The sequence below is a fragment of the Solenopsis invicta genome, chromosome 10 (genome assembly GCF_016802725.1).
Source record: "Solenopsis invicta isolate M01_SB chromosome 10, UNIL_Sinv_3.0, whole genome shotgun sequence".
Taxonomy (NCBI): Eukaryota; Metazoa; Arthropoda; class Insecta; order Hymenoptera; family Formicidae; genus Solenopsis; species Solenopsis invicta.
The window spans coordinates 18,877,670-18,891,429 of NC_052673.1; the positions used below are offsets into that span (position 1 = coordinate 18,877,670).

The 13,760-nt window shown below is 38.9% G+C and overlaps 1 protein-coding gene across 1 annotated transcript in view; it reads left to right on the forward strand.

The window, feature by feature from the left end:
- LOC105197890 overlaps positions 1-13,760 on the forward strand; it is a 29,271-nt gene that overhangs the window by 14,982 nt on the left and 529 nt on the right. Inside the window, exons 2-5 of the mRNA XM_026131574.2 lie at positions 4,795-5,117; positions 9,704-11,588; positions 11,741-12,330; positions 13,585-13,705. Of these exons, the coding sequence (XP_025987359.1) occupies positions 4,802-5,117; positions 9,704-11,588; positions 11,741-12,330; positions 13,585-13,705 (2,912 nt within the window). The 5' untranslated portion in view covers positions 4,795-4,801. The remainder of the gene's footprint in view (positions 1-4,794; positions 5,118-9,703; positions 11,589-11,740; positions 12,331-13,584; positions 13,706-13,760) is intronic.

A 13,760-nucleotide genomic window follows, 5' to 3' on the forward strand; every position in this document is an offset into this window, starting at 1 on the left:
GTGACAATGCTATTGAAATGTGTTATAAGGCGAGGAAGAAGGAAGACCTTTGAACATGAATGTCAGAAATAGTAGTGACGTAGAATACGCCATCATTTTCTATTGTAAATCTTTGATGGGCTTTTCTCTTTGAAAGCGGGGTCATCTAACCGCAACTACCTGTAGTAGTACGGTAGTAGCGTTAAGAGAAAAAGAAGCTGGCAGTTAAGAGAACTGTCATACTTTCACAATACGTTTGTGTAATTTTATGCATTTACATACTTCAAAAGCGCTTAGCATTTGAATCGTCGCGCGTCGATTCAAAGCTCTTTTATGAGGAATCATTTTCCCGTCGATTATACAATGCGATTTATTGAATATCTCTTTCTCTATTTTTCTAAAACCGTGTAATAACATTTGGGTAATAACATTTTTGAGAAATAAACGTGGATTTTGTTCATAATGGATTAATGTTATGGAAGCGGTATTTATTACGAGCAGTCTCTACACATGAGTCACAAGATACGATAGCGGATGAAGGGTCTTCCGGACAGGAAGTACGCGTCGGGCATTCTGTACCAGAGATATAAAACACGGCAGTAAACCCAATCATCGATATTTTAACGAAATACCAAGTATTCCAGCTTCAACGATAAGACCAGGACTCTCTCATTTTTATTTTCGCTTTGCCGCGTTAGGCGTTCTCTTTTTCTCTCAAAATTACCATTGATTTTCCGGCGAAAATTCCTTGGCGGAACTGAAAGCATTGCGGCATAAAGTTTGTTGCGTTGGGTAAATTACTATCTTACGACATTTTTTCGTACCTTTTTCAGAACCGTGTGCACGTCAGTAACATGTGCGCTCCTAAGGGGCGTGAACGAGGGTAAGGTAACAAGGCTTTAATCGTTCTGAAAATTACGTCGCGCGTGAAACGCACGGTATTACGACACGGGTTGCACTATTACGCGAAATCTTCAAAATGCTTACCTTCGACGTTTTATGGTAATATAAAAAGGGATATAAACGTGGAAAGCGTAACGAGCGCGTTATTAGCATTTTGATCTCCTTCACACGACTATCTTTGGCTGCGAGAATGTAAGCTGTATTAAGTAATGTTACAGACATTGTTACGTTTGCAAAAATACGCGCAAAGGGTCTTGGAGCCGCAAAACACGTCTCTCCGGCAAATGTTATGACAAATGTATGGAATCAACATCTTTTATTACTCTTTTATTGCTTCTGTTTCTTTTATGTATACCTCACTGACAGATGAAGCGTAAAATTACATTAAAAATTAAGATTATTTCCATTCATGTTGAGGTTTAGTTGAAGTGAGAAATAAGATTGTGTTATTTATTTATTTTTTCATTCTTAAGACCTACTTTCATGCCGAGAACACGAGATCTTCGTGTAAAGAGAATAACATGAAATGATAATCTGCTCGAATATGTATTTATCGAAATTGTTGTACTGATACTTTCATCACGCTGATAGAAAGGAGCAGCAAAGTGCTCGAGTGAAGATAGCCGATACTTATCGAAGTAGCCTCTTCGAAAAATGAATACATGCCCTCGTAACGTCGTACCTTATGTCGCGCAACATCCGATATCCATCCGTTGGCCTCTCGTTACTCGCTTGTACGTGGACAATGTAATACAACACCTGCGATATATAATAGCAGGAGCGTTTAAATGAAGCGATCCAACCACGTTGGCGACCAGCACGTGTGCGTCCTGTACGCCACGTATTATACGTACGCAGTATCCACGGACGATCAATCCCTAAATGTCGAATGTCGAATATAAGAAGCTTGAGATCGGTTCGATCTCCGATGAAAATAGAGACCAGAAGAGCATTCTCTTAAAGCGTAAGAGAACGCATCGTCATTCGGACGCGCGACGCGCGGTGCGCGGCGTTCTCCCGATTATAGTTTCCGACTCGAGGCTGACTCGAATAAAAAGTCGCGGAAGCAGAAGTCATAACGGAGCATGGAACACAGACGTAGTTGTACATAACGGGCGGGCGTAAGTCGGCGATAGGACGTAAACTCCGTACATACATAGTTGGAAAAATATAACTCTCTCTAGAGAAACAGAGAGAAAGAGAGGCCGTGTGAATAATGTGCTGTCGATAACACCTCTTCACGATGCGAATGGCTGTTTATTAGAAACGGAAGGATTATTATGCCGGATGGAGGAAATAAAGGCTAAAGTTAATGACGTTCTATTACCAATTAGTTGCACGTTTAACGTAGCAGATATCCGCGATAATAAACCTTAATATCTGATCGTTAAATCGCATTTTCTGCAGTTATTAATATTAGATTGTTATAATAGCGTGGCACGTTGTATCATATTACTCATTTATGTTTCGCTTTATATATTTTATCTATAAGAGAATTTTTCAGAAAGTGTTATGCCTTTCGCGTTTGAGTCTTAAATTTTAAATTCTAGATTTCTCAAATTCTAAACGGATACAAATAGAATGGATGATGTACATATTACGGAGTAGGCACATATACGATTCATGTGTCTTATTCCGCAGTGTCGTCTAACTATGTACACACGTATATACGTCTCTTTCCGTTTCTCTGTACGAACCTCATTGAGAACTTAATCGCATGTGCGCATATACGCCGGAAATACCTCTGGGCTTCTCTAATATATCTACGTGACACGAAGTACGTTGCGGAAGTGCATCTCATGAAATGCAAATTTGACTGGGTATCTTCTAAAATGTCGACGTCGACGAAAGGGAAACGGAGAGTGCTTATATTTCAGTTGCGTTACATAATTAAGAAATAGAAATGATATATTATATGTATATTATACAGAGCGTGACTAAAAAAAAAAATTTCTAATTCCAAATCGAATAGAAAATTCGAGTTTCGACACAGAAAATTATAACAACGCGCAACATATATGCTCAGCTCATATCTGTCGCACATATATCGCAAGGACATCCTAGAAAGCACTTGGCTGTCGACGGCGGTGAAATCAGGAATGTCGGTCGATCTTTCCTCTTCCACAGCGATAATCCTCCGGCGAACACATCTGAGCGGATGCAGCGCGAGCATCGCCGAGTATATATATATATATATATATATATATATATGTATGTATCCACGTTGGCTGTGGCATATGCATTACGTGAAATCGTGCGATATTCGACGATTGCAAAAATGCATACGCGAGCGTGCAGTTCCTGCACGCGCCACGGGACTTTCTCCAGCCTCGCGAGTATCGCGTATGCACACGTGTGTATCGTAAGTTTTGCTTATTCGCCCGCGCGGGCCGCGTCTGGAATCTCTTTGACGTTACGACGTAATCCGCGTTTTTTCCTTGATCCTACATATCGTAGATGTTTGACTCGGTGGAGAATAACGGAATAACGAGAGATGCAAAACGCAAAAATAAATGCGCAGCGTAAATTGCATATCGATTTGAATACATACAATTATTAAATTTTAAGAATATATTTAAAACATTTTGCTGTTATGGAATGGAAACAACAAATGTAATCTCTGTATTGAGTTGCGACGGTAAAACTCGTATCAGATTACACATTGGAGATTGAAGATTGCAATGGAGATTTACAATTCAATTAACCAACCAGAATGAAATACATTAAAATTAAAATCTGATTGATCGAATTCTAGAAATCATCAATTCGCAATCCTCAATCTCCAATGCGTAGTCTACAAGTATAACAGTAATCGCCTAAAATAATAAAACAAATAACAGAACGGAGAAAAACAAGCTCACAAAAAATTTTCAAGGAGGAAAGACGCAAAATAAGGATAGAAGATAGAAACGTTGAAATGCAACAACGTCCATTCCAAGAAAGTTGTTTTCGCCTGCCTACTTCTTGCTACCTGTGTGTGTAAATCATTCACATACACGTCAGCACGAGAGTATGAGACTGAAATCCGGGAACCTTGACAAGGAAAAAAATAAATAATAACAAACGGCCTTCGTGGGGCCGATCCACGTAAGAGAGGTTAATTCTACTCTTCCTTTCTCTCTCATTTTGTCTCGTCTCTCTCGAGTATCTTCTATGATGAATCCAATACTTTTTTAAGATCGATAAAAGCGGCAACCGCACATTTAATAGATATTATGAAATCACGAGAAAATGACGAGTGTATCAATTATATCAGTGGATAATGTCACAGTGTCAGTACATTTCTGTACGATATCGCGATTATTTTGATTGGCAGGACGTCAGTTTCTCTCCCGAGAGAATCTCTCGATATCATTATTCGAGTGATAAATGAAAGATCGTGAATCTACCAGTATCTTTTCGTTCGTGACTGCAAAAACATTTCGCCGAACACGTCAGAGACATTGAACGGTAAATCGTACTTGGAAACTTGCCGAGCGCGGTACGTCGCATCGCATCGGTTGTACACTTTATAACGAATCCCTCGCATTTCTTTTCGCGCGGATAAAGGATGACGTAAGTAATTCCTGTCTTACGTCCAATCATTCTTTACTGCAGAGAATCGTACATACGCAACATTTTTATCACATCTCTCTCTCGTTGTGAGATGAATAAAAGTTTTAAAGCATATGTACATCCTCTCTTTAGAAATTTTATGGGATCCACGATTTATTTAGGCTAGTTACGATATTACGAGTACAGTGCAAAAAAATAGTACAAAATAATCAAGAAAATAGTAAACGATAGTGAAAAGAATAAAATTTTTTCTCAAACAAATATTGTTTATAGCATCCATTTTAGTCGTTGTATTGATTAGACGCCATTGGTGTCATATAAATTTGATCATATTTTATCGTTTTTGTATTTTCACAGCTAGACAATGTTTAAACGCTTGTCGAAGTCTCGGCGCCACAGTGCCGACGATGTCGCCCTTTCTTTGTCAAATTCGACAGCTCCACTGGATGAGCTATCGACGACTCCGGTGTCGCGGACGACCAGTCAGGATCTGGAAACCGCCACCTTACTGAAAATCTCCCGGGCCAAATATTCCCGGAGGAGTTGCGGCGATGCAGCCGCAATGCAGACGCTGCTCGAGACGAAGCAGGATAACGAGCAGGATGTCATCGAGACTGATTATCAAACGGTTACGGCTGTGCCGGCCTTTATAGTCGAGCATGATCCGAGTAAGCAACGAGGTAAGTTATCGTTTTGCATCGATATCTCGTCAATGAGGTGCGTCAATTTATTTAATATCTCATTGTATTTCACTATTTCAGCGATGATATCTTTCTAAATTATTATTTTTCTCACACACACACAAAAATTCTTAAAAAAATGCATAAATGCTTTAATCTAAGATTATTTTATGCTTAGAATAGCGTCAAGAAAAAATAACCTTTGATTAAAAATAAATTATTCTTAAAACAAAGCGAAAAGATATTTTTAATTAAAAATAAATTTTACTTAATTTAAAGAATATAATTGTGCCCATTTAATATTAAATACGTTTGTTATATTATATTTTCTTCTGTTGCGGCGGATTTATTGCACATTAAACTCATGTTGTTTGTGGGTAGCAGATTTGCTGTGACAAATCCGTCGCGCAGCAGATCCGCCTATTTGTACAGGCAACCAGTATTTCTCTATCGTTGTGAGAAAATCGGCCGTTAATTATGGACATAGATTAGTTAGAATCAGATGAACGTTTTACTTATTTTTGAAAGTTTGAAGCACATTTTGGAGACGTGCTCTGTGAATATAATATTTCACTTACAAAACTATTCTTACTTATTTCGTAATCATTGATAGTCTATTCAAAAGTAGGTTTGGTTATTAGTAGTAAAAATAATGCAGTTGGCAAAAGTGAAAATTACTGGCGTTGCGTTTCGTTTTTTTCACCAGTAAAACCAGTAAACGGTCCCAACTTGTCCGGAACTCTCTTTTCTTTGTTTTTCCATTTTTTTAAATATTTTCTTTTATAACTTTTTTATTTACAAATAAATTTTTAACTTTGGTAAAAAATTAATAAATTAAAATTTATGTGTTTCAAAAATAACTAATTAAAGTTAAAAAATAAATTATTAAAAATTAAACATGTTAAGTTAAAAGTTTTTAATTTTATTTTTTAACTTTTAATTTTTTAATTACCAACTGTGCAAATGAGTTACGAGGGTTTGTAACATGGTGCGATGCAAGATCTCCTTAAAATTTACTGCGGTAGTTTTGCGCAGCGAGAGAGACTCCGTTCACAAGGCGCGCGCGCGCACACCGTTTCTGTTAAAGCCCCACTCGGGTCGTTGACCGCACACAGTTCCGCGTCAGACAGGCGCACGTGCTTGCCGTCTGGCCCGCCTCCCCACTTTCTTCAGCCGACGGAGAGTGGGGAGGCGGCTCAACGGCAAGCACGTGCGCCTGTTTGACGCGGGAGCGTGCGCGGTCAACGACCCAAGTGAGGCTTTAACAGAAACGGTGTACGCGCGCGCGTCTTGGGTGAACGGAGTCTCTCTCGCTGCGCAAAATTACCGCAGTAAATTTTAAGGAGATCTTGCATCGCACCACGTTGCAAACCCTCGTAACTCATTTGCAGAGTTGGTAATTAAAAAATTAAAAGTTAAAAAATAAAATTAATAACTTTTAACTTAACTTGCTTAATTTTTAATAATTTATTTTTTAACTTTAACTAGTTATTTTTAAAACACATAAATTTTAATTTATCAATTTTTTATCAAAGTTAAAAAATCATTTATATAAAAAAAGGTTATAAAACAAAAAATTTTTAATTAAGGAAAAACAAAGAAAAAAAGGAAAGAATTTAAAATAAACACAGAAAATAACAGGAAAAGAAATAGGAGAACAAATATACACAAAAGAATTATATACATTTTTAATAACCGCTAGATTAGATATATTTTGAAATTTTGATATAAAAAAAAAAAAAAAATTTATTTAATAAAATATTATTTTCTTTTCTGTCTTTTAGGAAAAATCATATGTAATAGACGGATAGATATTATAAAACGTTGAATATAAAAAAGAAAAAAAATAAAATAATGAAAAATAAAAAGAGAAGGAAGAAACAAGTTTTTAAATATGGAAAAAGAATGAAGATAAAGACAAGAAAGGAAAAAAAGGAAAAAAGTTTAAAATAAAAAAAATTCATATTAAAATTAATATTAATCATTAATATAAGTAAAGGTTAGAATCACAACTCAGCATTGAAAGATTAAAGAAATATTGCATAGATCTTACATTGAAACATTGTAACATTGTATGGAAGTTACAAAAGATTTCTGCAATGTTACTACAAGCTTGCGATAACGTTGAACTGTTCGTAATTTTAAACCTAAAAATCTTTATGACATTTCGGACTATTTGAGATCGTCTACTGGTTTTACTGATGGAAAAAACGAAACGCAGCGCCAGTAATTTTCACTTCTGCTAATTGCATTATTTTTATTTGTAATAACCAAACTTATTTTCAAACAAAGAGTGAGTCATCTTGCTTGATACTGGGATCCACCGGGTTATCATGCACACTGTTGCCCGTGAATGCGAAACAAGGGAGCTTTGAGTCGAACGCACTTTCAAATATGTAATTCTTAATCCGAGAATAAATAGTGTAATTTCAAATAATGTGATTGAACTTATCGTGAGAAGAATGTGATATTAGAAACAAGAATACGATCTTATAAATAAAATATACTTGGCACAGATATACTTATTATTGATGCAAATGTAATTGTATTTGAAAAGAGTATTTCATACTTAAACGAAAACAAATAGCATTCAAGAATAAAAATATACGTGAATTAAGAAATCATTTTGTTGTGTGCACTTCAACTAAATTCGCAAACTAGAGAGATATTCGACCGATACATGTAACATACAATTTCAAATAAGAAGGCCTATTCGGTCATAGCTAGATTTTAGTGCTTTATATATACGTGTGATTTTATATACTTTCTCAGACTCAACTAAAATTAAATTCACAAAGATATTTAATTTAAAGATGTTACAGATGTAATTATTTATTTATATTTATATTTTTGATCCTTACTTATATTTTTAATTTTGGGGAAAATGTAACAAATTTTTACATATTGAAGTAGTTTAAAAAAGTACATAAATTTATTAAATAATGGAGTGTTGATTATAACGAATAGATGATAAATTACTAGAGAATATGCAGCCATAAAAAGCTTGTAAAGTGCTGCGTCGAACAATACGGTAGGCATGGACATCATCCTGTAGCGGGTTTAAATACAATACTTTCAAACTGGACTCTATGCTCTGTTGACTTTCATGTCCCCGCCCCGTCAGTAACGATGCGCAAAAAGCCACTTGGCCGTCAACATCGCGCTGATCTTGCTCCTGTTCCGAACGGCCGCGAATTACCGCTAATCCAGGAAAACATCACATCCTTTCACTAATCACTCGCTTGGCGCACTTGCCTCGTTAGAGCCCCCATCGTCCGACATACTTGCTAACATCGACTTGCGTTCGCCACTTGATAATATCACGACAAAGTTAGTAATCTTGCTCTTCTTCCGGTTATATTTTAATAGAAAGTTTACTCATGGAATTTATTTTCATTAATTGTTTTCAAAAAATTAAAATGCAATGTTTTATACGTTCATAGAGCGTATAACATGTAAATAGATTTAGATATTTATTCTCTACATCCGTTAAATAATGTTTAACAAGTTGAAAAAAGAAATATCAAAAATATCGATATCTTTCTTTTTTGTATTTATAGAATATGAAGTCAAATAGCAAAATATAACATAACTAATTTTTTTATACATGTTTACAATGTATCATTTTCTAGTTTTTAATTTATATAATTTACTTTTAAATTAATATAATTTATTATATAATTATTTAACAAATCTTGATATGATTAATTGTACAACGAATCTTACTTGTAATCTTTATTCAAGAATGCTTTTTATTTATGTAAATTGTAAGATATTCTAAAAATGTGCTATTATATAAAATAAAATATACCACGTCGGTTATTTTTACAGTTGATGGTAGAAAAAATGGTAGAAAAAATTCAAGGCGTCTACTTAATGAGATACCTGTCTTCCCGTGACATTCCTTTTCTCATAGACTCAACGACGTACATATGTTTAATTCCAGTGCAACAACGAGTAAAACATACCAGCTGAGATATTCTAAATGCGATATTATTGATTACGGGGACATAGTGATCAGCGACAAATAAGGCTGTTACGATACGATGCGATATAAACCGCCTTTTGCACGCGCATCGTACCGTATACGCGCGATCGCAAAACACGTGTGCCCGATACTCGAGCAGCCTTTTAATCGTTTCTCGTTATGTAGAATCAATGTGTCGGTGTCGCGGGCCCGTTAGCTGGGGTGACACTTCGAAAAAGTAGTCCCAAACTACGCGGAACCGCTGCCGTGAGTTTCGCGTATATGGCGATGGTAGATAGCTGCGGCTCCCAAGAACTACCATATGTCGCACGCGGGTGTGGGCACTGGGTAGTTTTTCGTCCTACCTTCTGCAAGATGGCACGCTGCCATTTCAATGTCTTACTCCCTTCTACCTTTCTGTTCCCATTGAGGACCGCCCGGACATGAAAAACGATTCTGTTCGGCTCGTTATCGGATAATTGTTAAATATTTTAATAATGAAATACAATATATTAACATTGATTTGAAAGTGTAGAAAAATTGGAAAAAAATGTACTTGTTATTATAATTAAATAATTATTAAGAATCATAATTAATATTATATTATGTTGTTCTATAGTGTTGGGTCTAGGAATTTGGGGTCGCAGGATGGGCAAGAAGATCGATTCATTTCGGCGAACTAGATCTCGTGAAACTATCTGCTCCATTACGGAAAGGTCCGACGATATTGAACATAATGGCATCAATAATAATAATAATAATAATAATAATATCAACAATAATGATACTAGTACCAGCAATAATAATATTGACGTCCATCAATCGAGTAAGATGCATTTGGACGAGAAGACGAATAGAAAGTTACCGCCAACTTGTCAGCGATCTCCGTCTCCCTTCAAATCATTTTTTATTCGGATGGGTTCTACCGGTATGCTCAACTCGACTAAAACTAATAGAAGATCTCAAAATATCGAGGAGAGAACGCCGGATAAGGAGAGTCTGTTCAGAAGTTGCAGTACCAGTCAATTGAACAACAGTCCGACTTACGTGAAGGGCGACGATCCTTCGGAGGGTATAGATCTCCAGATTGCCGCGCGAAAGGACAAGACGGTATCTTGTGACGACTTGGCGGGACAACGAGGCAACGAACAACGGATCGTCTTCGAGGCTCGCACACGTGGTGATACTTGCGCTTCCACATATTCACTGGGTAGTCCCTCGGTGAGCTTCAGCACCTGTGACCTCGAAAAAACAAAAAACGAGTCGTTGATGAGAAAGAGCAGTAGCTGTGATCTAAAGGAGGCAAAAAAGTCCAACTTTCCGTATGCTTTCTTGCGATCAAAATTGTCCGTATTACCAGAAGAACGTCATGGATCATTAGCTTCCAAGGACGAGAGACTTTTCAAGACCGTGTCGGAAGAACACTTCCCGAGCCTGCAGATTGAAGATTCTTACATCAACACCACGACCCTCGGACGGAAGAGATCAAGGATTGGGAATGTCGGTCTCGACTCTGCGAGAAATCAGGAGAACGTCTCGCGACTGGGTCGGAATTCCTATGCGGAATTCCAGAGAAATTCTAGTAGATACGAAATGGAGAGGTATAGTCTGAATGCCGGCCGCCTCGAACGAATCGAAGCTGGACTCGAGCGGGAGAGCATCGCTGGTTGCTACAGTCTGTTCGACGGTAGTCTGCTGTCCCTTCGAGAGAACAACGAGTTTCGACATAGCGAGGATACCGCGCGCGACAAAGCGGACTTTGCTGCTGGCGGAATCGAAAGCGGGATAACGGAGAATTGCAACGTTGATCTCGACATGATGACCGCTATCAGAAGCAATAAACGAAACTCGATTTCGAGCTGCGAGCAGAGACTTTCGTCTCACTACGTGAGCTCGAACGAGTCCGGCTACGACAGCGATGGGCCGCGAGGTGAATTCGTGGCTGCCTCGGAGAACGAGGGACTGAAGTGTAGTTCGGACACCAGCAGCGTCGTAGACTCGGAGGGCGACAAACCCATAAGGAGTTCGACACCGAGCGAGGGTCAGGATCAGGAGAACGGCCAGAACGCAGGTTCAGGCAGGATCAGGCAGAATTCAGACGCGGACGCGATTTCCCGAATGAATCTCGAGGGAGTGGACGGTCTGAGGTGGCACCGGAGTGGATCTGGCCGGATGTTACCTAGTATTCATGGAACTTCCTTCGAGGAGGAAGCCGTGTTACGGCTGGAGGACACTTCGCTTCCAAGCTGCGAGGACAGATTGAACCTTTTGCCGGATACGGCCAAGGCGCTGGACGTCTCGCCTCACCGCATGAGGTTGCAGCAGGACAAGACGAGATTCCTCAGCGATATTATCCAGCCGTTAACGAGGGTACGGCGATGTTGCCTGATACAATTGCACAAGAGAGACCCTAAGGAGAGTCTGGGAATTCGACTGGCGCAGCAAAGACTGGGAGATCTGCGATACATCGTTGTGCAGCTCGAAAATGATGGCATTGCTCATAGGTGAGATAAGCTCGTCGCAAATATTTTCAACTTGTTAAAAATATACTATTTCTTATCTCATTTCTATTTATTGTCTCTTTATATGATTGATCTTGAATTTTTAGTTTATTTTATTTTTAATCTTCGTCTAAGATAAATTATTTTGATCGTAGGGACGGTAGACTAAGATTGGGCGATGAGATCGTTCAAGTGGAAGGTAAGGAGTTAAAAACGTTGGAAACTCTCGAAGAAGTTCAGGAGTTTCTGAGATCTTTCACCGGTAACACAGTACGGTTAACGACGGCATACGAGGAAACGGTGCCGCAAGTATACGAGAATCCGCCGCCAACTGTGCCCGGCGAGTACGAGTACCTGGAAAACGCAAAGAATCTGTCCAGTATGTCGTTGATCGACACCGAAACGAATCACGTTTCTTCATCGGTCGAGAAGAAAAAGAAGAAAAAGAAGACGACCGACGGCGGCGACGTCGAGTCGTCGCTTCAATCGAGAAAGAGGCCCGACTTCCTGCCGCTTTCGTGCTTATCTGAAAATCAAAAGGACACCCGCAGCAGCATAGAGCCCGCCACGGAATCGCAACACTATCTGACGAAACACGTGGCCAAATTTGAGAAGGGCTATGGCAAACCCAGTTTGGGCTTCAGCGTTGTAGGTGGCAGAGATAGCCCTCGGGGTGACATGGGGATCTTCGTGAGAAGGGTCTTTCCCGGCGGTCAGGCCGACATTTTCAAATCGCTGTTTCAAGGTAAATTTTATTAAAAAAAAAGAGAGAGAGAGAGAAATACATTTTCCACATGTAATAGCAGTACGCGAGATCGTAGCATTTAATTATTATGCCAGATGCATTTATCGTTCCATTAATACATTGCTTTGCGATGTAATCTTGATGACGAAAAATCAGATTAATGGTAATTAAACTGTTGTACAGTATTTGTTACATGGACTATCTACTTAGTAATTAGCGTAACGCGTATGTCACTTTGATGCGGCGTAATATCGCGCGCTTCGTTTCACATTGACACGCCTCAAATACTTTGCGCTCGAGAGCTATCAATCGTGAGGATAAGGAAAGGCGCATGACGATGCGTCGAACGCACGTTCGACGGACAGTTTCGTGTATTCACGACGATGCGAGGATCCCGCCAGACAGCTGTCGAATCTTTAATCCGACAGCTAACGCCGTGTGCATATCTAAACAGTCGCGGCATGTTTCACCGTTTTTCTTCTGGTTCTTTTCTTTTCATTTTCTTCCCCTCACCCCCCAACCCTCACTCTCTCTCTTTATCTTTCTTTCGCCGTACCTCACTTCCTTTCATCGCAAGACGAGACGCGATACCTCGTGTCATTGACAGCGCTGGTATTAATGTACCGCTTCCTGATATCTTTATCGCGTTATTAGGACGCTATATATATATATATATATATATATATATACGAGATGCTTACATACATATATACATATATATGCGAATCGTTTTCCACTTTTTTAATATTCGATATTTTTTCACATCGCGAGTCGTCTTGACGGATATTAATAAGAAAGGGCAGAGAAGTCGTTCGGTGCTGATGGTCAGGTATTCGCGGGACGTGAAGTTGACGTGCCGATAACCAGGAAGGTCGTTAGACGCGTTTCGCGTTCTCATGTCTCGAATTTCAACCGAGCCCACCACTTTTTACGCCTGCATCGCGGTTTCCTCGTTGCCCGCCGCTGTTCCTTACCGCATACTTGAGTAACGGGCTGGTAGCTGATCGGCTTGCATAAGCGCAGGAGATAGCATCCCGCAAGAACATCCTCGTCACGGGGTCATTGGCAGCCTCGAGAGTTACTTTTTGGTCATTAAACTTTATTGATATTATCTGGATGTTTTTTTGAAAGAGGGCGATCTCGCCAACTTGAAAGCGGAGACTCTTCCCCCATTCCTCATTAATTATTATCGAATTAACCAAGATTTTTGAAGAAATCGCAAATATCTCAAAAGTATATTCTCTTACCTTTCAGGAGACGAAATCTTGAGCCTAAACGGGCAAATTTTGAAGGGCCGCACGCACCAGGAAGTCATCGAATTGTTTAAGACGGTGAGAGAGGGTACGGTTGAATTAGAGATTACGAGAAGGCACAGGTAACATTTATAAACATTTATCTGTAAAGAAAATTAAACATTAAATAATGAAGAC